At 35.2% G+C, this 26,708-nt stretch overlaps 8 protein-coding genes across 8 annotated transcripts; 4 read left to right on the top strand and 4 right to left on the bottom strand. All coding sequences in view use genetic code 12, as the record gives it.

The window, feature by feature from the left end:
* Positions 1–51: 51 nt before the first annotated feature.
* MSU1 (Msu1p) lies at positions 52–3,387 on the bottom strand (the record flags this gene model as incomplete). Its single annotated transcript, XM_049408129.1, has 1 exon — positions 52–3,387. The coding sequence occupies one exon, from the start codon at positions 3,385–3,387 to the stop codon at positions 52–54; it is 3,336 nt and encodes a 1,111-aa protein (XP_049262534.1).
* A 242-nt stretch (positions 3,388–3,629) lies between these two features.
* Positions 3,630–7,145, top strand: SMC2 (condensin subunit; the record flags this gene model as incomplete). Its single annotated transcript, XM_049408126.1, has 1 exon — positions 3,630–7,145. One exon carries the CDS (start codon positions 3,630–3,632, stop codon positions 7,143–7,145), a length of 3,516 nt encoding a protein of 1,171 aa, XP_049262533.1.
* A 629-nt stretch (positions 7,146–7,774) lies between these two features.
* ANP1 (Anp1p) lies at positions 7,775–9,166 on the top strand (the record flags this gene model as incomplete). The annotated part of the gene is made up of 1 exon (XM_049408125.1): positions 7,775–9,166. One exon carries the CDS (start codon positions 7,775–7,777, stop codon positions 9,164–9,166), a length of 1,392 nt encoding a protein of 463 aa, XP_049262532.1.
* Positions 9,167–12,267: 3,101 nt separating this feature from the next.
* On the top strand, positions 12,268–13,539 carry J8A68_004192 (uncharacterized protein; the record flags this gene model as incomplete). The annotated part of the gene is made up of 1 exon (XM_049408124.1): positions 12,268–13,539. The coding sequence occupies one exon, from the start codon at positions 12,268–12,270 to the stop codon at positions 13,537–13,539; it is 1,272 nt and encodes a 423-aa protein (XP_049262531.1).
* Positions 13,540–16,028: 2,489 nt separating this feature from the next.
* J8A68_004191 (uncharacterized protein) lies at positions 16,029–17,956 on the bottom strand (the record flags this gene model as incomplete). Its single annotated transcript, XM_049408123.1, has 2 exons — positions 16,029–17,765; positions 17,825–17,956. 2 exons carry the CDS (start codon positions 17,954–17,956, stop codon positions 16,029–16,031), a joined length of 1,869 nt encoding a protein of 622 aa, XP_049262530.1.
* Positions 17,957–22,357: 4,401 nt separating this feature from the next.
* On the bottom strand, positions 22,358–22,855 carry J8A68_004190 (uncharacterized protein; the record flags this gene model as incomplete). The annotated part of the gene is made up of 1 exon (XM_049408122.1): positions 22,358–22,855. The coding sequence occupies one exon, from the start codon at positions 22,853–22,855 to the stop codon at positions 22,358–22,360; it is 498 nt and encodes a 165-aa protein (XP_049262529.1).
* A 684-nt stretch (positions 22,856–23,539) lies between these two features.
* Positions 23,540–24,724, top strand: AGE2 (Age2p; the record flags this gene model as incomplete). Its single annotated transcript, XM_049408121.1, has 1 exon — positions 23,540–24,724. One exon carries the CDS (start codon positions 23,540–23,542, stop codon positions 24,722–24,724), a length of 1,185 nt encoding a protein of 394 aa, XP_049262528.1.
* Positions 24,725–24,919: 195 nt separating this feature from the next.
* Positions 24,920–25,936, bottom strand: J8A68_004188 (Cu/Pi carrier; the record flags this gene model as incomplete). The annotated part of the gene is made up of 1 exon (XM_049408120.1): positions 24,920–25,936. One exon carries the CDS (start codon positions 25,934–25,936, stop codon positions 24,920–24,922), a length of 1,017 nt encoding a protein of 338 aa, XP_049262527.1.
* Between the last annotated feature and the right edge of the window lie 772 nt (positions 25,937–26,708).

The following is a 26,708-nucleotide window of genomic DNA, read 5'->3' as shown; positions in this document are numbered from 1 at the left end:
TAATTTATTTTTATATACAAGTTCTAAAATTGGTAATATATACTTTTTTTTCTAAACATATTCGAATTCTAAAACGCATTCAATATTATCAAGCGTCTTTAATTTAAGTCTGCTGGAATCAAGAACCAAATCCTTTTTGATGATCCCCTTTTCAATATCATCCAACAATTTTGTTGTAACCTCTACTCTGATTTTGAAATATGGTAATCCAGGTACTATAGCCGGGGCAAAAGTCGCTTCTCTCGGAATACCGGACAATCTAACATCAAAAGTTCTAATTTCGTTAGCAATATCACCAGGCAATCTCATGGCATCCTTAAGGATCAAACCTTCCCAGAAACCTCTGGATGAGGCATAGATTTCTTTGTTGTGTGTATTTCTTGAATTCAATTGAGAAGAAATTCGCAGGAGACTGGCGTCAGATATCGAAGGCACTGATCTTTGAAGAGCATGGTCTTGGAATCGCCATTGGTTGAGTATATCAATGTATCTTCTCAAAGGCGATGTCGCATTTGTATACATATCCAACCCCATTAACAAATGACCCTCATTCTCGGTAGAAATTTGAACTCTAGGTAAATTGGTAAAGATGTGGAGCAAATCTTCAATACTGGCCCTTTTATGCCTATATTCTTGGGATAATTTCTCAAGTTCGTTTGCCACTTCCTTTACGGCAGACTTGGATATAGTTCTATAAAGAATCTTGATGTCATTCTCTGTGGCAAATTTGGACGTCAAATGATTCGCCATAATCATACATTCTGTTACCAATTGAGTTGCTGCTTTGGCTGACTGAGGATTGACGACTGCTTTTTGAGAAGAATTTTCAAAGCCCACTTCATATCCATCTTCAGACTCACTAAATACAGTTTGATTGAAGTATTCATTACTTTCATTGACCCATAAACTTTTGTTCTGACTTTCCAAGTTTATACCATTCTTGAGCTTTCTGAATTCGGTGGCAATATTTGATATTTGATATAAACGTAATAAGTTAACGAAGTCTTTATCCTCACAAGATTGAGTCTTAAATTGTTCTTCCTTCGCTTTGTCCATCAACACTTCAGTACTTCTATTATATGTGAAACCTTGACGGAAATTTTTCAACTTGGAGAAGAAGACTTTCTTGCTATTATATACCTCTTGCTCAAACGTATTTAAAACATTGTCTTCAGGGATATATTCGGGGTTTTCCAATTTCTTGTTAATAAATTCGTCAAGGAATTCCTTTGGCAAGTTATATTGGACTGTCAATGCACGCGTTTCTTTTCCATCAATTCCCAACCCTGCAATATCAGATATAATTTGAGGTAACATCGGAACCACCTTGTCAGGCAAATAAGTTGTAGTACCACGATCTAACCCAATTGAACTAATGATAGATTCTGGCTTAATATATGAGGAAGGTTCCGCAATATGTACAGAAATGAGATATTTTCCTTCCTCTTCATGTATAGAAATCCCGTCATCGATTTCATGAGCGTCTGCACTGTCAATACAGTACACTGGAATGTCAGTCAAGTCTTCTCTATGTGCTTCCAAAGGATCTGATTCATAAAAGTCAACATTATAGTCAATTCCCGCTTCAATCTTTTCGCTAGCATCCAAATTAAATAATGGTAAATTATCAAGCTCATCCAAGTTTTCGCTGACTTTATTTTCGTTCTTAGGGTGATTTTCGGAAAGATAGTCAAAATATTTTTGTGACAAATCTGCTTGATAAGATGTTTGCTCATTGGGCAATGGCAACAGCTGGTTGAAACGGAATGGATTCACAATTGAGTCAGTTTCCATAAGTAGTTTTAACAAATCATAAGCTTTTGCTTTGGAGTATTCAGCAAAATATTGTGATTTTGGTGTCTTATGGCCATTAGTCACAAGAATTGATTCTATAGTTCTTAAAAGTGTTACCACTAGTATCGAAATAGAATCGTTATTCTCATAAGCACCATTTACAAATTCTCTCAATAGCAATACAACAGACTCAAAGTGTTTTGGCTTTGACAATTTCTTTTTACCCATTGCTAGGTCAGCACAATAATTGGCAAATTCAGACATTCCCTTAGGAGTGTCAAGGTATTGGGCGAGTGTCTCAGATCTATCAATTTGTGGGATTGGCAAAATTGTTACACTTTGTCTAGGATTACCTGTCCCTGACTGATGCAAGTTCCAAAGAGCGGATTGTTTTTCCAAGACAAAGCAAGTTGCTAAATAAGTTGAAGCTGAAAATCCCATTTCGTCCACATCTATTGTAGGCATTGGAGATTTCCCAAGAGTAGATGTCAGTGAGGTTGAAGCGGACAACTGTCCATTTGATTCGGTTTCCATTCGATGCATTAATTCAAAGATTGACACCGTTCTTGGCGCGTTCAAGTTGCCATTTTCATCATATTGCAATTCACGATGGACTTTTTCCAATCTTGTATTTATCTCACCCGATTTACAAAATGCTTCACTTGTAAGCAGCTTCAACGCCTGGGAGTAGATATCTCTAGCAACCACTGGAACAATAAATGTCTGAACATCAGAATTGATCAACTGCTGTGATGCAGCTACATAAAGTTGATAATCATATGATTCCAAACCTACTTCAGGAACTGCGCTTTCAAATTGGGGTACGATCTCATTTGAAATACTTCTCTTGTCTTGTAATTGTCTAGGCTTAGAGCTTTCCGATCTAGAAAAGTCGGCATCTACTATACCAATAGGAGCAATATTCATATGCTTTTGTTCTAATTGAACAAAGCTACTTAATATCTTGGAATATTTCGAAGGTACAACATTTGGGATTCTTGTGAAAATACTGGCTTTGTTCAAGTGAACAATGTTACCTGTCTGCCCTATAAAAACAAAGTTCCTTCCACTAAGGGTATTTGGAACTGATGCCACCAAAAATAGCTCCAATGAGTGTGCTTGCAATGTAACCAAATCTCCGACATTTACGACTGAATTCTTTAATTTCCCCTTAATACTAGCCAGCTTGATACATTGACTGATTTCATTCTTAAGAGCCTCTACGTTATACCCAGTCAACGTTTTTTCCCAAACATCAGAAGGATCGGTAATTCTCAATTTAGTTCGAAGTTTTGACGAATCCTTTATGTCCCTAGTCAAATCTCTATTTGATAACGCGAAATTTAATGTCTTGTTGGCCATATCTTCATAAACTATTGGCGTTGAGTGTGAATTAACTGTGGCTCTGGCTTTTTCAAGAGCAACTTGCAACCCTCTCAACGAAGAAGGCGCTCTCTTCTTCTTGTTGCTGAATGTACCATATGATCTTTGTGCATCTGCGTTTGATTGATACGATCTTAGCAAATTAGCATATAAACTCAGACACTGAATTCCCCTGCTATGAGCATTCAACGATACCCTTGCTCTTATCATCTTGTGTGATTAAAATTGAAAGAGAGAGGAAGCACCAGAAGGAAGTGGAGCAATGTGTTGAATAAGAAGTAGAAAACTTAATTGATGACATCCAATCTTCAATAGTTAGCAAATTTTTATATGGGAGGAAAACGCGCACGTCTCGAAAACAAACAAATGGTTGTAAAAAAAAAACATCACCAATAAAATTCTTGTTGATCATAAACAATCGATCTCTGTAGTTGATTTACCAGAAGCCGAAAATGAAAGTAGAGGAACTTATTATTGATGGTTTCAAATCGTATGCCACTCGTACTGTTATTTCAGGTTGGGATGCACAATTTAATGCTATTACAGGGTTAAATGGTTCTGGAAAATCCAATATTTTGGATGCGATTTGTTTCGTTTTAGGAATCGCTTCAATGTCAACAGTTAGAGCTTCCAATTTACAAGATTTAATTTATAAAAGAGGTCAAGCTGGTGTCACTAAGGCTAGTGTTACTATTATATTCAACAATAATGAAAAATCGAAATCTCCTATAGGATTTGAGAAATTTCCAACTATTAGTGTTACTAGACAGATCATATTGGGAGGTAATTCAAAATATTTGATTAATGGACATAAAGCTCAACAACAAACAGTTTTGAATTTGTTCCAATCGGTTCAATTAAATATCAATAATCCAAATTTCTTGATTATGCAAGGAAAAATTACCAAGGTTTTAAATATGAAACCACTGGAAATACTATCGCTTATAGAAGAAGCCGCGGGTACAAGAACATTCGAGGACAGGAAAGACAAAGCTCAAAAGACCATGGCTAAAAAGGAGGCCAAATTGATAGAAATTCGAAACCTATTAAAAGAAGAAATAGATCCAAAATTGGAAAAATTAAGAATTGAGAAGAGAAATTTCTTAGAATTCCAACAAACCCAAATTGATTTGGAAAAATTATCAAGAATAATAACTGCATATGATTACATTAGCTTGTCTGAGAAATTTACTAAACATAGTAGTTACTTCGCTCAACACGAAGAACAAATCAATAGTCTTCATGATGAAATAGAAAAGCTCAATGTTGAAATTCAGAATTTAAATGATGATTTAAACCAAATTAAAGTCAAACGGGATTCCGATCTCTTAAACGATGCAAAGCTAAAGGAAATGGAACAATCAGAAAACCAGCTTTCGAATGAGATAGCAAGATTGAAAACTGCAAGAGATATTTCTTTAGAAAATCTTAAAGAAGAGACGAAGAAGAAAGACAGATTTGAAAAACAGTTAGAAGCTTTGGATAATGCAATAAAGAACAATCAAGATATTTATTCCAATCATGAAATGAACTACAAGAAATCAAATGATGAATTAGCCCAATTGAAGGATGATTTGAATAAGAAAGAAGAATTGGTTTCTAGTTTATCGACTGGTATTTCTTCCAAAGGCAATGTAAGTACTGGTTATACAGCACAATTGAATGAAGTCAAAGAGAAATTGAACTCTTCAGAAAACTTCGTCAAGACTTCAAAATTAAAAATAGCACATTTAGAACAACAAATAGGCTCAGATAAAATCAAACTAAGAAAAGCCAAAGAGGACAATCAACACATTTTAGCTAGTATTCTGAACCACAAGGCGTTTATTGCTGATAAGCAAAGTGAACTTGACCAAAAATTGGGATTTGATCCTGCAAGAATTAATGAATTACGAAATCAAGAGTCTGAATTACTCTCTCAGCGAAGCAGATTAAACAATGAATTGAATTATATGAAGAGAGATATTGGTAATATAGATTTTCAATATTCTCGTCCATCAGCTGATTTCAATGATAATTTGGTTCGGGGTATAGTTGCTCAGTTGTTTACCTTGCAAGAAGGAGCTGGCGGAAAGGCTGGAGCATTACAAATCTGTGCAGGAGGGAGATTATATAATGTTGTTGTAGATACAAGTGATATTGCATCCCAATTATTGGAAAGGGGCCAATTGAGAAGAAGAGTTACGTTCATTCCTTTGGATAAGATCCATGCTCGATCTGTTGATGCTAATGTAATTGAATATGCCAAACAATTGGTACCAGGAAAGGTTGACCTTGCACTAAATTTAATTGAATTTGAAAAAGATTTGTGCAAGGCAATGGAATATATCTTTGGTAGTACATTCATTTGTAACGACCCAGATACTGCAAAAGCAGTGACATTCGATCCTCGGATCAGAACTCGTTCTATCACGTTGGAAGGTGATATCTATGATCCAGAAGGTAATTTATCTGGTGGGTCTCGTAAAAATGATACTACTATCTTGCTTAAGCTTCAACGATACAACAAAGAAGCAGCCAAATTAAAGGAAATAGAACTTGAATTGGGTGACATTCGCGAGGAATTGGGAAATATGGAGGCATTAATGGATTCAACGAAAATATTACAGAATGAGATTAATTTAAAGAAACATGAATTGGGATTGTTGGAAAAGAAATTGGCAAATAATCCTTCTTCATTAATTTTGAAACAAAATGAAGAAAATGAAAGGGAGATTACCAATTTATCCCAACAAATCCAAGAAAATGAACAGAATTGTGTTCAGTATAGAGAGGAAATTGCAAGAATAGAGAAAGAAATACATGAATTTAACAATGACAAGGGCTCAAAGATCAAGGACTTGAAAGTGGAAATAAGTAAGTTGAAAAAGGAAGTCAATAAGAAGCAAAAACAAGTCGACAACTTAACTGACAAATTTCAAGTCATTCAAATCGAGAGCGAACAACATAAAACTGAGATGTCTAATACCAAAGAAGCATTGGCTAATTGTGACCAGATAATTGAAGAATTGACCGCAAAGAGTGAGCGCCAATTACAGGAACATGAAAAGGCAAGTCAAAAGTTAGAAATTGTAAAGGCTGAATTGGATGAGCTTAGAGCCAATTTATTGGGCTTAGAGGAAGAAATGAATGAAGTGAAGAATTTGTTGAAAGAAAAGCACGAATCCATTAATGAATACAAATTAACAATTCAAAAGCTAACTCATGAACTAGAGAAATCAGGTAGTATTGGAAAGAGTTTAAAGACTCGCTTGGATGAGATTATCAATGAAAATGAATGGGTTATGGATTCTAATGTGGTTGAAAATATAATTGAGCAGAATCCCAACATTGAACTTGAAGAAAGTAGAGAACAATTGAATGTGTTACAAGAGAAATGCCAGAGTATGAGGAGAAAGGTAAATGGCAATATTATGAGTATGATTGATAACGTGGAAAAGAAAGAAGCTTCTTTGAAGACTATGGTCAAAACTATTGAAAAGGATAAAACTAAGATTGTCCATACAATTGAAAAATTAGATAGTTATAAACGTGAAACATTAACAAGCACCTATCAAAAGGTCTCTACAGATTTTGGTCTAATCTTTGCTGATTTATTGCCTGGGTCATTTGCCAAGTTAGTTCCTGTCAGTGAGACTGATGTTACTAAAGGTCTTGAAGTTAAGGTCAAATTAGGAGCAATCTGGAAAGAAAGTTTGGTCGAATTGTCCGGGGGTCAAAGATCATTAATTGCACTTTCTTTGATTATGGCTCTATTACAATTCAAGCCAGCACCAATGTATATCTTAGATGAAGTAGATGCTGCGTTAGATCTTTCCCATACTCAGAACATTGGTCATTTGATTAAGACGAGATTTAAAGGTTCACAATTTATTGTGGTGTCGTTAAAGGAAGGTATGTTTACCAATGCGAATAGAGTTTTTAGAACAAGATTCCAGGATGGTACCTCGGTGGTATCGGTTATGTAGACTATTTATAGATTTGATGTATTATTTTGTATGTAAAACTTGGCTCTGCAATATTAAGGGGCAGAGCAGGGGCTCCTAAGCCATGTTTCTGCCGTTTGTACGAATTTTTATCAAGAGAGTGAATGTAGAGTCAAAAGACAGTAGAATTTCTAGTAGGGAATACATCCTCTTGATACAAACTCTTATGTTGATTGGAATACACTATATTCGACTGAGATCTGTAGTATAGCTCTGTGTAACAGAACAGTTTTGATAATGAATGCCATTGTTGAAGAAGACAAAGGACAAGGAGAAAAAAAAAATTACTTAGTGACGTAACTCAAGCGTCAAGCTCTCAAACAAAAAAAAAGATAATCATCTGTACGAACAAAAATGAAATGAGATCTTTGAATTCATTCTTTTTCAAAAACACACTGTTTAAAATTATCAAGATTCCCTTTGGGATAAAAAGCTTATAATTACATATACATATCGTATCAATTTAAGTTATACCAACTGTGAATAAGGTACTTTACTCCATTTTTTTTTGCATACACCCTTTTTAAATTTCATTGGCGAAAGGGTTAAATTTTCAATTCATTTTATTTATAGATTTTCAACATCAACTACATTTTTAATTCAACAATCAAATGTCATCACATCCGATACTGGTAACTCCATATGAGTATTTTGAAGATGAAAAAGTGGATTCTCTGAAAAGATATTCACAATCTAGTATAGGAGTCATTTTTAACTTCTTCAAATCGATTAAACAAGTCATATTGATAGTCGTTTTAATTACGATGATAGTAGCCACACTATTCATTCAAATGATTAGTTTTGATTCGTTTTACACGCCCGATTTATCAAGTTTAGATAACGTTCAATTTTTCGATTTGGGAAATTATGAGGGCAGTGCCCATGGTTGGCAATATGAAGAACGAGTGTTGTTCTGTGTTCCATTAAGAGATGCTGCTGCCCATTTGCCAATGTTCTTTGGTCATATGAAAAACTTAACCTATCCTCATCATTTAATTGATTTGGCATTCTTAGTCAGTGATTCATCGGATGACACAATGGGTGAATTGAATAAACATTTATTAGAAATCCAAAATGATCGAAATCAAGCTATGAGATTTGGAGAAATTGAAATTTTCGAAAAAGATTTCGGACAAGCCATTGGACAAGGGTTTTCAGATAGACATGGGTTTGCAGCACAAGGTCCAAGAAGAAAATTAATGGCAAAGGCTAGAAATTGGCTATGGACAGTTGCCGTGAAACCACATCATTCATTTGTATATTGGAGAGATGCTGATGTTGAAACGGTTCCCCCAACAATTTTGGAAGATTTAATGCATCATGATAAGGATGTGATTGTTCCTAATGTTTGGCGTCCATTACCCGATTGGTTAGGTAATCAACAACCATATGATTTAAATTCGTGGCAAGAATCAGATGGTGGGTTACAATTGGCAGAGACTTTGAGTGAAGATGCATGTATTGTTGAAGGATATGTTGAATATCAAACTTGGAGACCACATTTAGCATATCTTAGAGACCCATATGGAGATCCAGAAGTGGAAATGGAATTGGATGGTATTGGAGGTGTCAGTATTTTAACCAAAGCAAAAGTATTCCGTAGTGGTTCTCACTTCCCAGCATTTTCATTTGAAAAACATGCAGAAACTGAAGCATTTGGTAAATTGAGTAAAAAAATGGGCTATTCTGTAGTGGGATTACCGCATTATGTGATTTGGCATATTTATGAACCATCTTCTGATGATTTGAAGCATATGGAATGGATGGCATTGGAAGAAGTTAGACAAAAAGAGGAAGCAAAGATAAAGAAGGTGTATGATAAGGTCTGGAATAAAGCGTTTGAAGATGTTCAAGATACATGGAGTAAAGAAAGACAGCAGTTTTTAAAGAATACCGATATGTCTAAATTGAGGCATATTGACGTCGATTGGTCAGGAGCAGATGATTGGCATATTGACGAATCACAAAAAGACCATAAAAAGTTAGCCGACTTTAATCCATAGATAATTTATAGTGCATCCCCAAAACGACATATGTAGCAATTAATAGAATTTTTTTTAATTAAAATTGTACTCCCCAGACATGGGCATGTATTTGCACACTCGAATCGACTATGGCTGTGTTTGTCAGCATTTTGGTAAGTTTAACCTACAGCTTCACGTAACACGAAAAGAGTTTGAGCAACGCGCTATTTCTTGCATTTCAGTCTAAAGTTTAGTTCCTTTTGTTAAATACACAAAACAAAGCGTTAAGTTAGTGTCGTTTAACAAAGAGTCACTATTGCAAGTCGCGTGAAACAAAGAAAATAAAATTACATTAGATGCTCAACCAGCTAGGAGCACGTTTAGTCTCATATCAATAGAATAAAGTTTGAGACAATGACAATTGGGGTTAGTTCCGTATCCAGAATAGTAGATTCTTGACCCGTTTGAGCTGCTGACCGTATAAATTACAAAAAATAAAATTTTGAAAGAAAAGAAGATAAATATGTGAAATGATGCAAGGGCACACCTTGCGTCAACTTTAATTACCTGCATTTCAAATTCCTGGTAAGGCTTAATAGCCAAATTCCATCTTGGCTTATCTTCCTTAACAATTGTTCATTTTTGTGACCATTCGAAAAGAGATATTGGGTATAATGGACATGGAAATGTGGAAAAAGCTTTGACATAATAGAAGAAAAGAATCCAAAATTGGAATTGGCTTTTTTAAAAAAAAATATTTTTTAAGATGTTGTTGTCAAAGCCAATAAAATAATTTATTTTTTAACCATTTGAATTGCAAAATTCAAAAATTTCAGGTTTTTTTTTATCAGGATGGAAAATACAGAAAGAGAATGTAACTAACAAAGAGAGTGGGGGTTCGTCTTTGCAAGGGCGGGGCCTTGATTTAGTTTATGCGTGAGCGTTTTGATCAATTTCAGTTTATACCTCTCGCGGAATTGAGAATCAACTTGAATCCTATTGCAATTTAATTGGCTTTTTATCACTCATCAGGAAGCGCCGTGTAGATGGCTCTCTTGCAATTGTAACCCTTGAGTACACAAGAAGAGAAGACTTACAGTTTCGTCTTCGTATCAGGCCTCTGAAAATTTCATCCCGGTCGTGAGAAAAGAGAGGTTACGCAAGGTGATAGAGTTGCTTGATGCATGGAGGTGACTATTTTTGAAATAGATGCAGATTTATTATTTAGTAGTCAAGAACTGAACGTGTCGATCGAGGGAATTTGAGGTTTCTTCTCGAAAGTATCACATCTTTCTCTTTGAAATCCTACTGAATTGATGAAATCAGAAAAAAATATGACGTTACATTTGCAAGAAATAGATTTGCCATTGAACAAGAGTCTTTGCGCATATTTCCATGGTTTTTGATCATGTGGAAGAAGTGAGCTCAGGTAGAAATGACCACCATTAGCCCTATGTCCTTTACTTACTAATGGCAAACATCAATTGAGTCTAGATTCTCCCTAACTGTTTTGTTTTATTTGAAATCTACAAAACAACAAAGAGATTTAAAAATATTTTCTCATCTGATTATGCAGGAAAGTCAAAACGTGATTTAAAAAATATTTTTAACGCGAAGCCATGGAAATAAAAAATTTCCATATCATCGTTCTTTCTAAATTGAATATGCAAAAGTGTTAAAAAAAGCACAAAATCGCTCCATTCTTTCCATTCTAACAATCTTCCATTCTTAAACAATCTTCGAATTAATAAATTCAAAGATAATGACTCTTACACTTAATTGACAACATACTCTCAAAAATCCAATGTGAATTTTAAGGAGTAGTTGGGACATTAAGAATTAGTTTGGACTAGAATAAGCGATATTATATGGCAGCAAAACGGTATTCTCCTTGAATTCGCAAAAAATATCAAAAGGTCAAGAAATTGGTATCTTAGAAGCATTTGAGATTGGGCAAGGGGGAGACAGACTACAGCTTTCTAATTATATAGCAAAAAATTACAGGTTGGATATATCCTTTATTTCTAGTATGAGGTTGTAATTGGCTACCTTGTGAGAAAAGAAAGTAAAGAACGGAAAGGAAATCGGATGACTTTCTACTTTCTCTTTCTAGTCATCATTCCTGATGCATTATCTTACAAATGCGAAATCTCATATTTCAATCTGTAAACACTGTTCAGCACGTTTTTAAAAAAGCAACCATCAGTTTTATAATTGTCTTTCTAGTGGATCTCTAAGTGTGGATTTCATTTAGCCCTTGGCGTAAACTCGTCATGTGGAACTTTCGAACGAGACCGCAATGGTTGGGTAGGGGGCCCCTGGGAGAGGCAAAGCTTAATACAACTACGTCAATGGATTATGATTAGTACGGAGCCCAACATGCAACTTTTTTTAAATTGGTTGAAATATTTTTTTGGGATTTTAATTTTACCACAATCATTTATCTATAAAAGTTTATTTTAGACAAAATTGTAAACACCGCATTAATTGCACAATCCCAATTGTATAATTAACTCTGGAATTGGTTCCTCTAATGTAAATACAATTGTTTCTTTTAGCTTGCGATTGAGCGCAATTGAATTGCAGTGGGCACGCGCGTGGCATGTCTTGAGTTATAAACACTTAAATGCTTGGAAGTCATCACGGTCTTTGTCTTGATTTTTTGTTCAAAGGGAGCAAACTTTGTTGCTAGGCAAACAACACGAAAAGCCAAAAAGCTTGTTATTGTGTAGTGGCCTTCTCGTTAACAATGGAAAAACATTCAACTATTATTGTGAAATATTCAAACAAAAGAAAACAATTAAGAATACAATTTGCCACGACCGCAGGGGAAAAAAAATGTTGCAACAATGGTTTCTAAAAAATAATATTTTTTTAATCCGTTTTTTATTGTTTTAAAAATTGTAAATAAGAAAATTTTTACAACCACAAAACTCCAACAATAGATTTAAGAATTCACACTCTAAAGGGGGGCATGGCTGGCAATATATATTGACCTTAGAATCCTTCTAAATTTGTGATAATTTCTAGGTCACGATTTTTCTTCTTCTTTCTTGTTACTTTTCCTTTCTTCAGCTTATATTTGAACCAAATACTTTCGCTTTACTAAATAATTTAACTAGAGGTTTCAAATTTTAAGAATGAAATTTTCAATCACATCAATCGTTGGTTTTGCAGCCTTATTCGTCCAATCTTTGGCTGTCAATGTCGCCTGTTTAGCAGGTGGCGTCCAAGTTGCCGTTGTCGATTTAGACACTGGTATCTGTCCATTCCCAATTCCAGCTAATGACCCAGCTTTCTTCAATTTCATTTCTCGTGAAGACTACAACATTGAATTCTACTACACCATCGTTCGTAACATCAGATACTTTACCGATATTGTTCATGCTGGTCGTATCGTCAACGTCCCAGCCAGATTCTTATTTGGTACTCCAGGTTCCGATTTATTCCAAGTTCACCTTGAAGAACAACCAGCTTCCAACTCTACTGCTGCTATCAGAAAGAGATTATTCAAGGATGCTCCAATTGCTAAGAGAGACGAAGCTGATGACTTCGCTGAAGAAATTCAAAACACTGAGGGTGCTTTACTTGTCTCAGATTACTTCCAAGTTGTCCCAATTGCTGAATCGTCCACTACTTCTGGTTCTCCTACTGGTACCGAATCTACTACTACTGAAACTGAAGTCTCCACTACTGTTGTTACCGTCACTTCTTGTTCTGCTGGTACTTGTACCACCGCAACTGTTCCAGCTACTCCAAGTGTTGTTACTACTACTGTTCACGGTGTCACCACTGTCTACACTACCTTCTGTCCACTCACTACTGTCACTGAAGAATCTACTACTGTTATCACTATCACTTCTTGTAGTGAAAACATCTGTGTTCCAACCACTGTTCCAGCTAAGGAAACCGTTGTTACTACCACCGTCAACGAAGTTGTCACTGTTTACACCACTTTCTGCCCACTTTCTTCTGTCGAAACTGTTGAATCTACCAAGACCATCACTATTACTTCTTGTTCCAACAATGCTTGCTCCACCGCTACCGTTCCTGCTACTCCACAACTTACCACTGAAACTATTGAAGGTACCGTAACTGAATTTATCACTTACTGTCCTCTCACTACCGGTGGTGTTCCAGAAGCTACTACTCCAGGTCAAGGTCCACAAGGTGAAGCAACCACCACCCTCACCTCTATTGTTGGTACTGCTACTGTCACTTCTAAGGGACCAGTTAGTCCACCATATGGTTCTACCACATCTTCTCCAGCAGTCGGTCAAACCACTTCCGTTGTTGCTCCAGCTGGTCAATCTGCTGCCCCGGGTGTTATCTCCACTTTCGAAGCTGGTGCTGCTACTGTTGGTGCTACCTTCTTAGCCTTGGCCTTAGTTCCATTAGCTTACTTCATCTAAGTCTGATACAAATTCATAATAATAGGTTAACATTTTTACCCTATTAACTTCGGGTTGTTATCAATGTTTCTGTGCTTTTTTTTTATATTTTGAAGAATGAGTATTTTTAATTAAGAATGTGGGTTTAAAGATTATTTTATTGTATTTTTATTACTTATATCAATTTTCGAGTTTTTGTTTCTTTGTTGCTTGTTTGGGTTGATGGTGGCGCATTTTTTAGGATGTTGAATATTTCGGTGAGATTTTTTTTAATTGGGTTGCAAACTAATTGCAAAAAATTGGAAGAGAAAAAAAATCTTGAAATCAATCTAAGGAACAAATTATGGTTTATCATACACCATCATTAGATATGTTATGATGCTTTTTATCTGTTTCGTGAAGCTACCATTTGTGCTTCATCATAATTTATTTCGGATGCCACTAACCAAGCATGTGGGTTAATATTATTTTTTATAGAAAATGAAAAATCAAAGTCTATGCTTTCGATTGGGTTTTTAAGTTTCGGTTTATTCATGTTATTCATTCCTGTGGATGCTATTGATAGTCATTTAAGGAAAGTATCTTTATGGATATCTTTGTCGGTTATGGTATTGTTTAGTTCAGGTGGCTCCTTCTACCTTTACTTTTTTCTTTGTTAGGTTATAGTATTTATTTACCTAAATCCATTGGTTGTATAATTATTATAGGGATTTTATATAGTTGAAGTATTATTTTAGAAATTATTTTAATATAAGAATTCCTCTTAGAAATTGATCCTCGCTGTCGGTATGAACTTATTCAGTTGTTTATCTAGCTAGCGACCAAACTTTAAGAGTTTGGAATCAATTCTTTCGTAAAGTATTTTAAATAGAAGTATGAGTGTGTGAACCCTTTGTATAATCTACAGTTAGTGAGCGTTATCAAGGATTTGTTCTTTCCTAGCCTTAGGTACTAGGTAGCTTTCAATTGGTACTTTGCCTCAAGTTTTCTAACGTCGTCAATATCCCTGAAGAAAGCATCCATTTTTCTTTGAAGAAAATTGCTGCAAAAGTTTGATATCTTACATCATCGATCATTGTTTCAGAAACTCAGAAGCTTTTCATTTAATATTACTAGCCTTCGTATTTCATCCTTTAGAAACCATTTGAAAGTAGTCTAATCAAAGAGCACATCCCACCGAATTTTGCTCAGTCGAGTTATTTCCAAATTCATTAAGTCCTAGCGTAAGTATTTTGTTAATAATAATGTATATTAATTATAGCAGGCATTCACGAAAGGACGTGGAATAGTGCGTATCATGGAATGCTTACCATTTCCTCCAGAAGAACTGTCTAAAACACTCCAAACTCATGGTTGTAATTTGACTGGCGCTACCATTATATTTATGAGTCCTATTTAAAAGAAATTTAATAAGCAACCTGTCCAATAAAGTAGTTCTAAAGGTTTCAGAGGCCTTCGCATTAAGTTGAAGTAGTTTTTTCTGTTTAAAACAGTATAGAGTGGCCTGTATTCAAGAAATTAATTTGTTCCGACCTAGTCACATGTGAATCTCATACCCGTAAAACGATACCCGAACCATCTTCCGGCCCAAAAATGTATGTATGCACGTGACGTAATTTATTTGATTTGATTTGCTTTCCCACATTTTTATTTTAACAAATGGTTCTGTGGTCTAGTTGGTTATGGCATCTGCTTAACACGCAGAACGTCCCCAGTTCGATCCTGGGCAGAATCATTTATCTTTTTCTTGTTTTTACTTGAAGAAGTAACAAAAAGCGAGCATTTGGGGTACTAATTGGCCGCTATTGAATTTGTATAACAAGGTTTCTTTTATACTTGAAGAACGACTAGTCGCTGTTTTTTTGGGGGGAAAGCATTATTGTTGGTATGTAGTTTTCTTAGTTTTGAACAAAAGCACCCCCCACGCCGATATGAGTTGTAGCTTTCTTTTACCTATGTTGTTTATGTCTATGTTCTTCTGGTCGATTTTTACGTTAAATTTGATAGCATCCCGAAAGAGAATAAAGGCAGAAACGTTTAATAGTTAGTGAGATTACAGGAACGGGTGCGTTCCAAAAGAATTTGGAAATACAGTATAATCATTTCATTTTCCTACTTTCGTAACTGAATTCTAATCATGTTAGTAAAATGTCTTCTAATATTGGTTGGTTTAGTTTAGGTAAGATTCTCGGATTTAACTTCATGTAGGTGTTAGTTGATTTCAAATTTCGCCCTAAGACATTGTAAAAGCGGGCTAATCATGACGATAACGCATATAATTCTAATCATTTAGTTAAAGAATTGAGTACCTAAACTATTCAGAAATCTAGAAACATACATTTATTTTGGCATCTAAGGTAACGAAGTAAAAGAAGAACAGAAAGAAGAAGAATAAAAAGATCTTGAAAAAAAAATTGCGAAGAGCATCACCACACTGGCGAGTTCGCACGAAAAATATGCCCTGTACTCTAATTTACTCATCCTTCTTAAGAAACACAAATTTGATACCATTATTTTGTAACTAAACTATCATAATAAGTTCTAGCTTGATTATACCACGCTCCTAAGATATCAGTTTTGTGAACTTGTTCAATTACTCCTGGTTCGTCGTTATCAGCTTCGTTTTCTTCTGGGTTAATTGCAGAATTCAATAATCCACCTTTCGTATTAATATTAGCCAAGTCGTTTGGTTTATTCACCGACGTATTCAATGCATTTTCGGCTCTTTGTTCAGAATATATTTGATCCATTTGACTTACTTCTCCTTTAATAGAGGGTGGGATTGCCGATATCATAAACGAATACCATGATTCTATGACGGGGAACCAATCCTTGTCCTGCGAAGGTCTATCAATTGAGAAGAATAGCTTATGCAATAAACTTAATGGTTTAGACGTAAGATCTTGACTTGCCATATTTGAAAAGAAAACACCTGTAATTGCCGGTTTTGTGCCATTATCAAGATCCATTCGATCCTCGGCATTCAATATTAAGCTTTTTGATTGAGTCGCATCTAAATTCATGACATCCAAGGCTCTGATATTATAGAAAATGTCATTTGCAGTCAATGATGCTGGAATTAGTTGAGTGGTCGATTTTTGGGTATAGACAATCTTGTTGGTGAAGTCAATTCTTATGTCTGTTAATCTTCCAGAATTAACCAATTTTAATATTAACAATTCTAGTTCGTTGTCATCTAATTGTAATCTTTCACTTAAAAACTGTAGTTTTATGGACTTATAAGAATTAATGTAACTAATCAATGCCTTAGACCTTAAATTCGACAAGATTTGTTTTGACGCGTGTTTAAAAATATCATCATTGGATAACGGATCTTCACCTGAACTTATTAACTTAAGAACCCTGTTAAATTCTGTTAAATTCATGGAGTGGTACTCGTCGATCAATAACAATAAATTAGCGAATTCGGACATCTGAGCATATGTTTGAGTTTCTTGAGTATCAAAAGGATCAAATTCATTCTCTGTTAATAACGAACATAAAGCAAGATACTTTAAGATTTGCTTTTTCAATGGAGATCCAGCTTCATCATAATTCTTGAAACTTTCATAAAACTCCAACCTTGCCTTCTCAAAGTTCCCACGATAGAATTGTACTTTTGCTCCACATTCTCGGATTGTTCCCAATATTTTTGGGTGTGTCACAGCAGTAGTAATCTGAAGACTTTTTCTGTATAATTGACTCATACGCAGTAGATTATGGTTCTTTGTTCGTGATAAATATTCAATCTCTGCTGCTATTACTTCGAGTGTAAACGATTTTTGGGTAGATTCTGACGTTGTCTTCAATCGTTCATAAATTGTCAGAAGCAACTCCGGGAATTTTTCATAATGACCATTTTCAATATAAAGATTAAGAAGGTTGGTATTGATTTTCAACCAAGTTCTGTCACTATCAGAATGTTTAAGTAAGCAATTATAAAAGCTATTAATGAATGATACATCTGGGGATGAAGAATATCTTGCAATCATTTTAGTAATTGATTCTTCGACATAGGATTTACTTAACTGGGGGACCAATTCAAACAACTGATTTAAGCGTTCAAGTAGCAATGGATAGTTTCGTTGTCTGAAATATAATTTGATCAATTGTTTATAAGATTTAAAGAGCCATTCAATATTTTCGTTACTATCTTTCGTTGTATTTTCAATAATTTTGGTGAAGTCATTTATCGCTGCATCTGGCTCATCATCTTTCCTCCCCTTTGCTGTATAATACCTATTCTCCTATAACTCTGAGTTAGTAATGTATTCTCGATGAATAGCACTTTATATGGTTTACATACTATTCCCAAATCTTCTTCATCAGGTTCTATATCCGATCCATTCACTTCTTGTTCTTCATCGTTCCCTTCTTCGTCATCTTCTTCAAATTCGAATTCATACGATTCTTCTGAAAAGAATTCTTCGTCAGACATAATTGATTTATTTAACTTATCAGATTGATTGAGTTCTTGTTAGGAAAAATGTGTTGTATGGAGGTTCCCTTTTGGAAAATAAGGGGAGAAAGAAACTTGATAAAAAATCTGTGAGGCAACAATCGAAAAAATAAAACTTGGCTGCAATTTGTCGATATTTGGTTTCTAACTAATTTCTAAAAGACACATCCTAGATTAGTGTTGTGCTTCCTACCAGACACACTGAATAGCAACATATTTATTTTTACATGCTCAAATTGTATTAAAGAATAGTAGTTTCGTATTAAAATTTGGAAACTATAACGAAACTCTTGAAAATTTAAATCATGTACAGCAAATAGACACGATAAAGTCAAATTTAAAGGAACCCAGCTTAAAGACTCCATTAATATCAAGCTAAGGTAGTTTTCTCTGTTTGCTCTTTAAATTTTGTCTTATGGGTCAGTTTAACAGATGTCTGAAAACTAGGGATTAATTAACCACCCAGGGGTGGATTTCTCTTTGAAAACTTCGCAACTACAAACAGCTGTAACAAATAAGGACAACAACATTAAACCTTGATGAAATCCTTCACTTGGCAGATCAAAAAGAAAGGATTTCAGCAAATGGAACTTCCTTTGGAAACCCTGAAATTTTTGAAGAAGAACAAGATAATCATAGTAGCTATTCTGTAATGTTTGTCGTGTATGGAATAGGGAAATGATAAGTCAACAGAAGTTCATATGGTGGTTGGCAATGAAAATGATTTAAATAAATTCATGACCAAATGCTCAACTAGTATCGATTATAAATATTGTTAAATGGCTGGAAGTGTTCCTAATTTAGATCATGCTGACGATATAGAGCCGTTTTATTCCGATATTGATTGGAAACTAGACTCTTTCTTTATGTGAAAGTATCTATACGCCAAGCTAAGCAAATGCTCTTTTAAGGGAGACAATTATTAAACTGCAACATAGAAAATGAGCTTCGGTCAAGTAAGTTGCAACATAAATGTAATGATAGATGTATAAATAATTTACCTTGTAAAAATTAATTTTCAAATGGAGAAAGTGCTCTATTTTGAACTCTTAGAGGTTGCTATATGGTTTAAATACTTACTAATAGTGGTTGAAACCTCGCGAATTAAAACGTAAAGACCAGCTGTTTTAGGAATACTCTTTTTCCATATTTATATATTCACTGAATTATGACCATTTTTTTGCAAAAATTAAAACAAAAGAATTTCACACATTTTTCAATGAAATGACCCCCAATTAGCGTAAATACTAAAAAATCAATCAATGCAAGGTGTCTATAGGACTTCAAAACTAAAAGTAAACGTTCCTATTGATTTATTTTAATAATTCAAAAAATAAAAAATAATTCCGATACCGGGAGTCGAACCCGGGTCTGCTCGGTGAAAGCGAACCGTGCTAGCCGTTACACTATATCGGATTTTTCTGAAATTTTGGGCATCGAGCATATATGAATATCTGAATCTTTGCGCTACCATGAAAAATTCAAATCGATGTCGAAATGGTAGTTATCTTGTGCTTCACTAGAAGATAGGACCTTCGGAATATTGTTTCGGATTTTTGGAACCCATACCAACTTCAACCCTGAAGGTGATAGTGTTTTAAAGGCTTCCTGAATGCTTTGAAAGATTTTTTGTTTGAACAGCCGGGTGAAACATGAAACACGCCTCTACAAGCTCGCACCACGGTCAATCCTTGTGCAAAAGGGACAAGAACAAAGATAATCGAATTAGTTTTATGAAAGGGATGATGGGGATTCATAGATACCTGATTTGTTACGTTGCACAGCATAAGTGTATGGGACATCTGAGAGGAAAATTCAAAGAAAAGAAAGGATTGTTCCCAACCCATTTTCGTTGTAGCTGTCCAATGTTTACTTGTTATATCAATAAAAACTTTCTTTGGTATTTACCTAGAAGTTTTTTTCGAGAATCAAAGGTGGCTTTGTATAATATATTTTGTGTTTAAAGATTTGCTAGGCGAACCAATAGTGTTTAACGTAAACCAAAAAATCGAATGTAGTGTTTAGGTAATTTCTGACCCCTAAATCATTCTAACATAGTTGTTTTGCAACAACCCAGTGCCTCGCTTTTTTAGGTTGTTGACTGTATTCAATTGAGCTTTATTATTTATTTTAAAGCAGATGGAAAAACTTCCTTTGTAATTTTAGTCTAGTTTTGATGCCCTATTCCGACAACTTTGGTTAATCAAAAGGTGTTGAATATAAAACAATGGAAGTCAAGATTGCTACCCCAGAGTCTGGACTCATAGAGGTATTCAGGTTTATGCAAAGAAACTTATCGGCGAGAAATATATTTCTATGATGAAAGAAACAGAGTTGCTTTCTACTGGGCAAAATTGCTCAAAAGCCCTTGTCTAAGGGTCCATTTTTTTCTTTAACTTACATGCTCAATTTAAAGACTCCAAGGAAATAGAGTTCATATTGCCCTAGAAAACTTCCCGTTAATGCCATAAACGACTTCAGTCCTTGGATCGATCAGAGACACGGAGTGCTGCAAATTTGGATCATTTGTGAAGCGTTTAGTTGATGGGTATATACGAAATCCTTGAGTTTGAAAGATATGGCATTATGAAATCCATCAAATTTACCAATTTACTAAAGGAGACTGTAGTATGGGTGTGGATTATAGTGAGAGTAATGGGCCCAATCAACTTTGCCGTCCACGCTCGCTACCAAGGAAACTCCGACTCTTTATTTGCAATTATTCACTTCAACCTTTCCAATTGATGCAGTTAAATCGGTACCTTGTTCTTCTTTACAAGTTCCAAAAATTTTGACGAGCAGGGGGCCGGAACGTTGAGTTCACTGTCCACTTCATTAAAAAATGGGTATCATACGTGTCGAAGAGTCTTAACGACTATTCTTATACACTTAGTCTCTAGGATGCAGCTGAAATAAGGTTTTAGGCAATGCTGCTTTTTGCCTTTACAGTATATTGTTTTCTGTCTGTTACATTTCTGTATGTTAGTATGTATAAGAACTCAATAAACAGATTGTATATAAAAAAAAAAGAGTTGACATAATCTTGTAGTGGCTGCGAACAGGAACCCGTAAATATATTTTCAATTTTTTCTTCATACTTGGAATGTTCATTCTTTAACCCATAATTTATATGCACTCTTAGATAGTCTACTGTATCTTCCGACTCAATAAGAATACTCTGACTGCCTGTTCTCCTTGATAGATTCTATCATTGCATCGTTTTTTGATGGTTTAAAAGATTCTCTTGATGCGAAAAAAAACAACCAAAATGAAAAATCCAGCACACAATTGTTTGCAGCCAATTTATGCAAGTGAATTTCCTTAGCTACTGTATATTAAACAGTCATAAGCTGCAGTATCGAACCAAAGGTATTCGAGATCCTATCCTACTCAGTTATAGGTGTCTTAGTTCTCATTGTACACAGTAAGAAAGTATAGGGAAACGAAAAACACAGAAAATACACTAAATAAAAGAAGTTGAGTTATTCAGATTAACCTTTTCTATAAGGAGTTGTATATGATGTTCTGAGTTGGATGATTCAACTAACTCTACCAGTTTAAACTTCAATTTTAATGATGAAATGGTAGTGCCATCTTCCACGAGTTCATATTTTTCCAAAATCCCAAAACTAAGAAATCGCCTGGTTAGCTCAATCGGTAGAGCGTTTGACTCTTAGTTTTGTTAGACATCAAAAGGTTGCGGGTTCGACCCCCGCATCGGGCTTTCTTAACTGCCTGGTTAGCTCAATCGGTAGAGCGTTTGACTCTTATGTCAAGACATCAAAAGGTTGCGGGTTCGACCCCCGCATCGGGCTTATTTTTTGAGTTTGCATTATATGAAGCTTATTGAAGTGTTTGTTGCTCATTTATATGATATTTGGGTTGTTATTAAGAGGTTAATTATTTATTTTTTGGTTGGCATGGGAAACTGCTGGCATGTGTGGATTGAATTGAGAAATAAATGTTTGAGGGGTAAAAGGTAAAAAAAAAAAAAGTTCTTTTGAACCAAGCGGAAGAGGAAATCAAACTGTTGGACGATGAGAGAAGAGCGGGTAAATAGGCCAGTGAAGGTGCCAATGAAAGACAGAAATATTGTTGTTAATTGGAAATGCTAACAAGCATAAAAGTTTTTCCGATTTATAATTAAAAAAAAAATAACAGAATGCCAAGATCTTACGTATTTCAATATTAACGATGTAAATATGCCAGGGTAATATGTAATGATAATAAACTCAAACAAGAAATGAAATGCTAAAAAAAATCAACCTAAATACTTAAATAATTCGATGGGAATCATTGGCCCTGAGGATTCAACATGAATGATTTGTAAGCAATAACAACCATTATAGAATAGAAAAGAAGCGGAAGCTATCCACCTTTCTATTCTTCTGCTACCCATTTAAACCTCTGAATGTAAATATATAAAACCAAACAAGCCAATGCCATAAATGCAAGTAAAATGAACCAAACCCATTCTCCACCTTGTTTCCTTCCTTTACCTCTTGTCCTTTGTTGTACAGCTTCAACTTTAGCAACAGTAGATGCGTATGGATCAGACGATCGTATTTTCAGAAACGACTTTTGTTGTTCTGGATGTACTTCACCAACCAAATAAGGCCCTAACATCGTAAATGCCTGATCAGAATGTCCAACATCTTCAAAAGCTTGAGTGGCATCAGCACCACCACAATCATACAAAACTTCGACACCACCGGGATGGTCCTTGGAGAATGATGTTATATCATATACTCTGTTATATATGATCATCCATAAATCATCTGGGGTATGGTGTAATTTGACTTGTTCAAGCGTTACAAGTCGTGGCGATTTTGGGTTTTGGAGTTTTGTTTCCTTTTGATTCGACGGCCTTAGTATCATTTTGCTATATGTTTTTGAGTGTTTTTGTTTTTCTCGTTGATTAGGGAAAGGAGTAGTGGCTGTCTATGTTGTCTATTATCTTCTAAATGACTTTTGTTCTATGCGATATATACATATATTACAATGAATGTCAGGGATGGAAAGAAAGAGAAGAAAAATGTAATTTAATTAAAAATTAAAAAAAAAAAATAAGAAATCTGAGATCGTTGATGAAGGGAGACGGAAAAAAATAACAAAATACCTAAAAGCTTAAAAACTCTTAGCAAAAAAACCCCCCAACCACATGTTAGAGACGAACCTATCTTTCTTTGTGTTGGTCTATCCTTAAATATAAGCTTTCTGTTTGAGATAGCAACAGAAGAATAATAACTATGTAACATATCCATCTGCTTTCCTTACTTGTAATTTGAATTTCATTTGTTGTGGATCTGTTCTCCGCTATTTTGAAAAAAAATTTCTTGTTAGTCACGTGAGAGGGTTTGTAGATTTTTGATTTCTTTTTTTTTTCTTTTCAGCTCACCACATAAAGTTTTTGATATTCGACAATACTGGAAGTTAAAACCACGGCTGAGGTACTTTTAACTGAACTCAGACGACCGTTATAGCGCAATCCTTTTAATAAACCGCAAAGGACATAGCTCAGTACTATCGCTTTTAATATTCTTATAGCACTAATCCAAAGAAATGAGTTATAGATCATCCAACGCATTACCGTCGTCAAAAAAGACTCACCTGGAAAGACATAAACAAATATTAAAACAACTTCTTAGAGAAAATTGTAATAAAGTATGTGCAGATTGCAAAACTTCCAAGAACCCAAGATGGGCCTCTTGGAGTTTGGGTTGTTTTGTGTGTATTAGATGTTCAGGTATTCATAGAAGTATGGGAACTCATATTTCAAAAGTTAAATCGGTCGATCTTGATGCTTGGGAAGATGCACAAGTGGAAAATATGGTCAAATGGGGTAATGAGAAATGTAATGCTTATTGGGAATCAAAATTACCTGAAGGCTATATTCCTGATTCTCTGAAGATTGAAAATTTTATTAGAACAAAGTATGATTTAAAGAAATGGACGGGATCACATCATATACCTGATCCATCAACGATTAAAACATCTAGCCCAGCCCCCAAAGTGGCAGATCTCAATGATGTTAAGAAAGCTCCAGTTTCTACCAAACCTAAGCAACCAGTTCAACACTCAATTAATCTATTAGATGACGATTTCGGGGATTTTTCTTCCACACCGTCACCAAAACCTATTCACGCAACAATCTCCTCCCCTACAATTGTATCACGAGCAGCGCCAACACCACAAAAACAGCAAAGTTTACCACGTCCACCATCAGCACAAACCCAATCAGCACAATCAACCGGAGGAAGTATTTCAAGTGCAGGGAGACCAGATCTTAAGAAATCTATTTTGTCATTATATTCATCGCCATCTTCCTCAAGTGCATTCATTCCTCAAGTACAGCAACCACCTCAACAACCACAACCACCTCAAGCTAGAGCACAAGTATACAGCAACACCGTTTCATCAAGCAGTATGAATTCATTAACAGGATCATTGTCAGGTTTAAACTTCAATTCACCAGCTGCTATCCCTAATCGTCAACCTGAACCCAAAATGGCACCTAAACCCGTAGTGGAGAATAAAACACCAACCGTGCCTCCTAAATCACAATGGAATACTGAATGGTCGGATTCTTCGTCATCATCAACAACTTCGGTGCCAACTTCCACAAATCAATGGAGTACTGGACTTGCGACTAGCCTGGCCAATCAATGGAATTCCGCTGGTCCTAGATCTAATGGCTTGAGTGGTAATGGATTAGACGATGATTTGTTCAAGAACGTCTGGAGCTAGAATAGTTTTTATGAAATATAAGAGTTTATATAATACCACAAGCATTTTCAATTCTAATATTTAATAGGCATATATTATAATAATATAAATTTTTCAAAAAGCTAGTTGTAGTAGACAAACAAGAGATAATAGTAAACAATGTAAAGCAAATAAAGTGACAGTAGTAGTATAAATATATAGAGAAGTAGGTTTTGGTTACTTACCACCAGTGGTAGGTAATCCAACGTACACCTTAAATGAATCATAGATTAACCATTGGAACCCAGTCAAAGTACCAATCATAACAATTCTCACGGGTAATCCATTCCATAATCCACCAAATCCAATACGATTATAGATTCTTCCAATTGCAGCCCCAATAGCTTCACTAGGTTTCTTTTCCGACGTAATTTTTGAAACCATAACATCAGCAGGATGTGATACAATAGCACAGAAAACCCCAGCAATATAACCACCCAAGAATGAGATTCCAGTTTTTTCAAAAGCATTATAAGAACTTGCAGGTCTATCCAAATAAGAATAAATTGCAGCCACGATATTTTCAAAAGAAGCAAACTTAACCATTGTATATGGGATTTGTCTCCCCCATAATGGAACCAATCCTTTATATAACCCACCGAAACCTTCAGCTGCAACCATCTTACGCCAACCATCAAGAACAGAATTTGCATATGGAGGAATAGTGGTTTGGGTCTTGACTTTAATGGTTTCCCAAGGACATAAGGCAATATCAGCAAGGAATTCAGCTGAGGCAGAAGCAGATAAATAAACCATAGTTTTATAATCATTTGCATATTGAGGCCCAACTAAATCACTATATGTCTTCTTAAAATATTCATAGAAACCATACTTTGCTGCCCCTTGGAATGAATATCCAATAAGTGTTGCACCAAATCCAGTAAGAATTGAATCTCCTTTGGTTTTAAGAATGGTACTCCAACCTTGCATATTTGATTTATATAGCTTTGGATCAACTTGACGACGACATTTGACTAAATCAAGTGGAGTTACAAATGCATGGGTTGGCCCACAGGCGGTGATACCTCCAATTGTGCAGGTGATATAATATTCTGGGGTAAACATTTTGATCTTTCTCAGTGAACCACCGCTACCACTGCTACCACCACCTCCTCCTTCGGCTCTTTTCTCGGCGAGCTTTTTGAGTTTGTCATTCATTGGTTGTGTGATTGCGTCAGCTAAGTTACCAGCCATATTGTATTGTTGTTTTTTAAGTGGGGGGGGGGGGAGATAAGATTATCAATTGAACTTGATATTTAACAACTTACACAAAAGAAGAACAAGTAATTAATTAGAAAATAAGAACGTTCAAAACCGTTGTGAAGAAATGGTTATTGAAAGTTAATTGAAAAATAAAGTTTGAACCAATAAGGTCAATGATGAATTAATATTATATGGTTTGCGTATTAAAGAATAAAAAGAATTAGGGGATGAAGAGGATGAAATTTAATTTAATTTTTTTCGATGTTCTGCTTTCCGTTTTATCCATTAAAAACAATTGATAACAGAAGAAGACAATACAGATGCGACGAGGAGCAAAGACTAAGCCTAACATAGAATCTAACGATATTAATTAGATCCACAATCATATTATTAGTGGTCGGAATCGTTTCCCATATTTCCGAAACCAAGTAAGGATTCAGTGTTTCCATCGCCCAACGTGTCTCTCTTGTCTCGCATTTTTCTACTAGCCCCTTAAGAATTTTTTTTTTGCTGCAAATTACTTTAGCAGCCAATAAATTATTCACTCATTTCAGTGACACTCATTGAGTGTATCAATCACGGGTCTATGTTAGACAACTTGTTTGGTACATGATGCAAGATGAACTTCAGTAATATATGAGAGATTTGGCATATACTCGTGGTTTAGTAGAAGGGGAATCTCTGAGCAGGAAGGAGTACCAGTGGATTCAGCGGGTTTCAGGTTTACAGCTTACTTTGTAGGAGAAGAGGAATATCTTCTTAC

The sequence above is a fragment of the Hemisphaericaspora subhashii genome, assembly GCF_019202705.1.
Source record: "Hemisphaericaspora subhashii strain CBS 10753 chromosome Unknown scaffold25, whole genome shotgun sequence".
NCBI lineage: Eukaryota > Fungi > Ascomycota > Pichiomycetes > Serinales > Debaryomycetaceae > Hemisphaericaspora > Hemisphaericaspora subhashii.
Note: the sequence above shows the minus strand (reverse complement) of the source record. Positions and strands in the feature narration are given on the sequence as shown.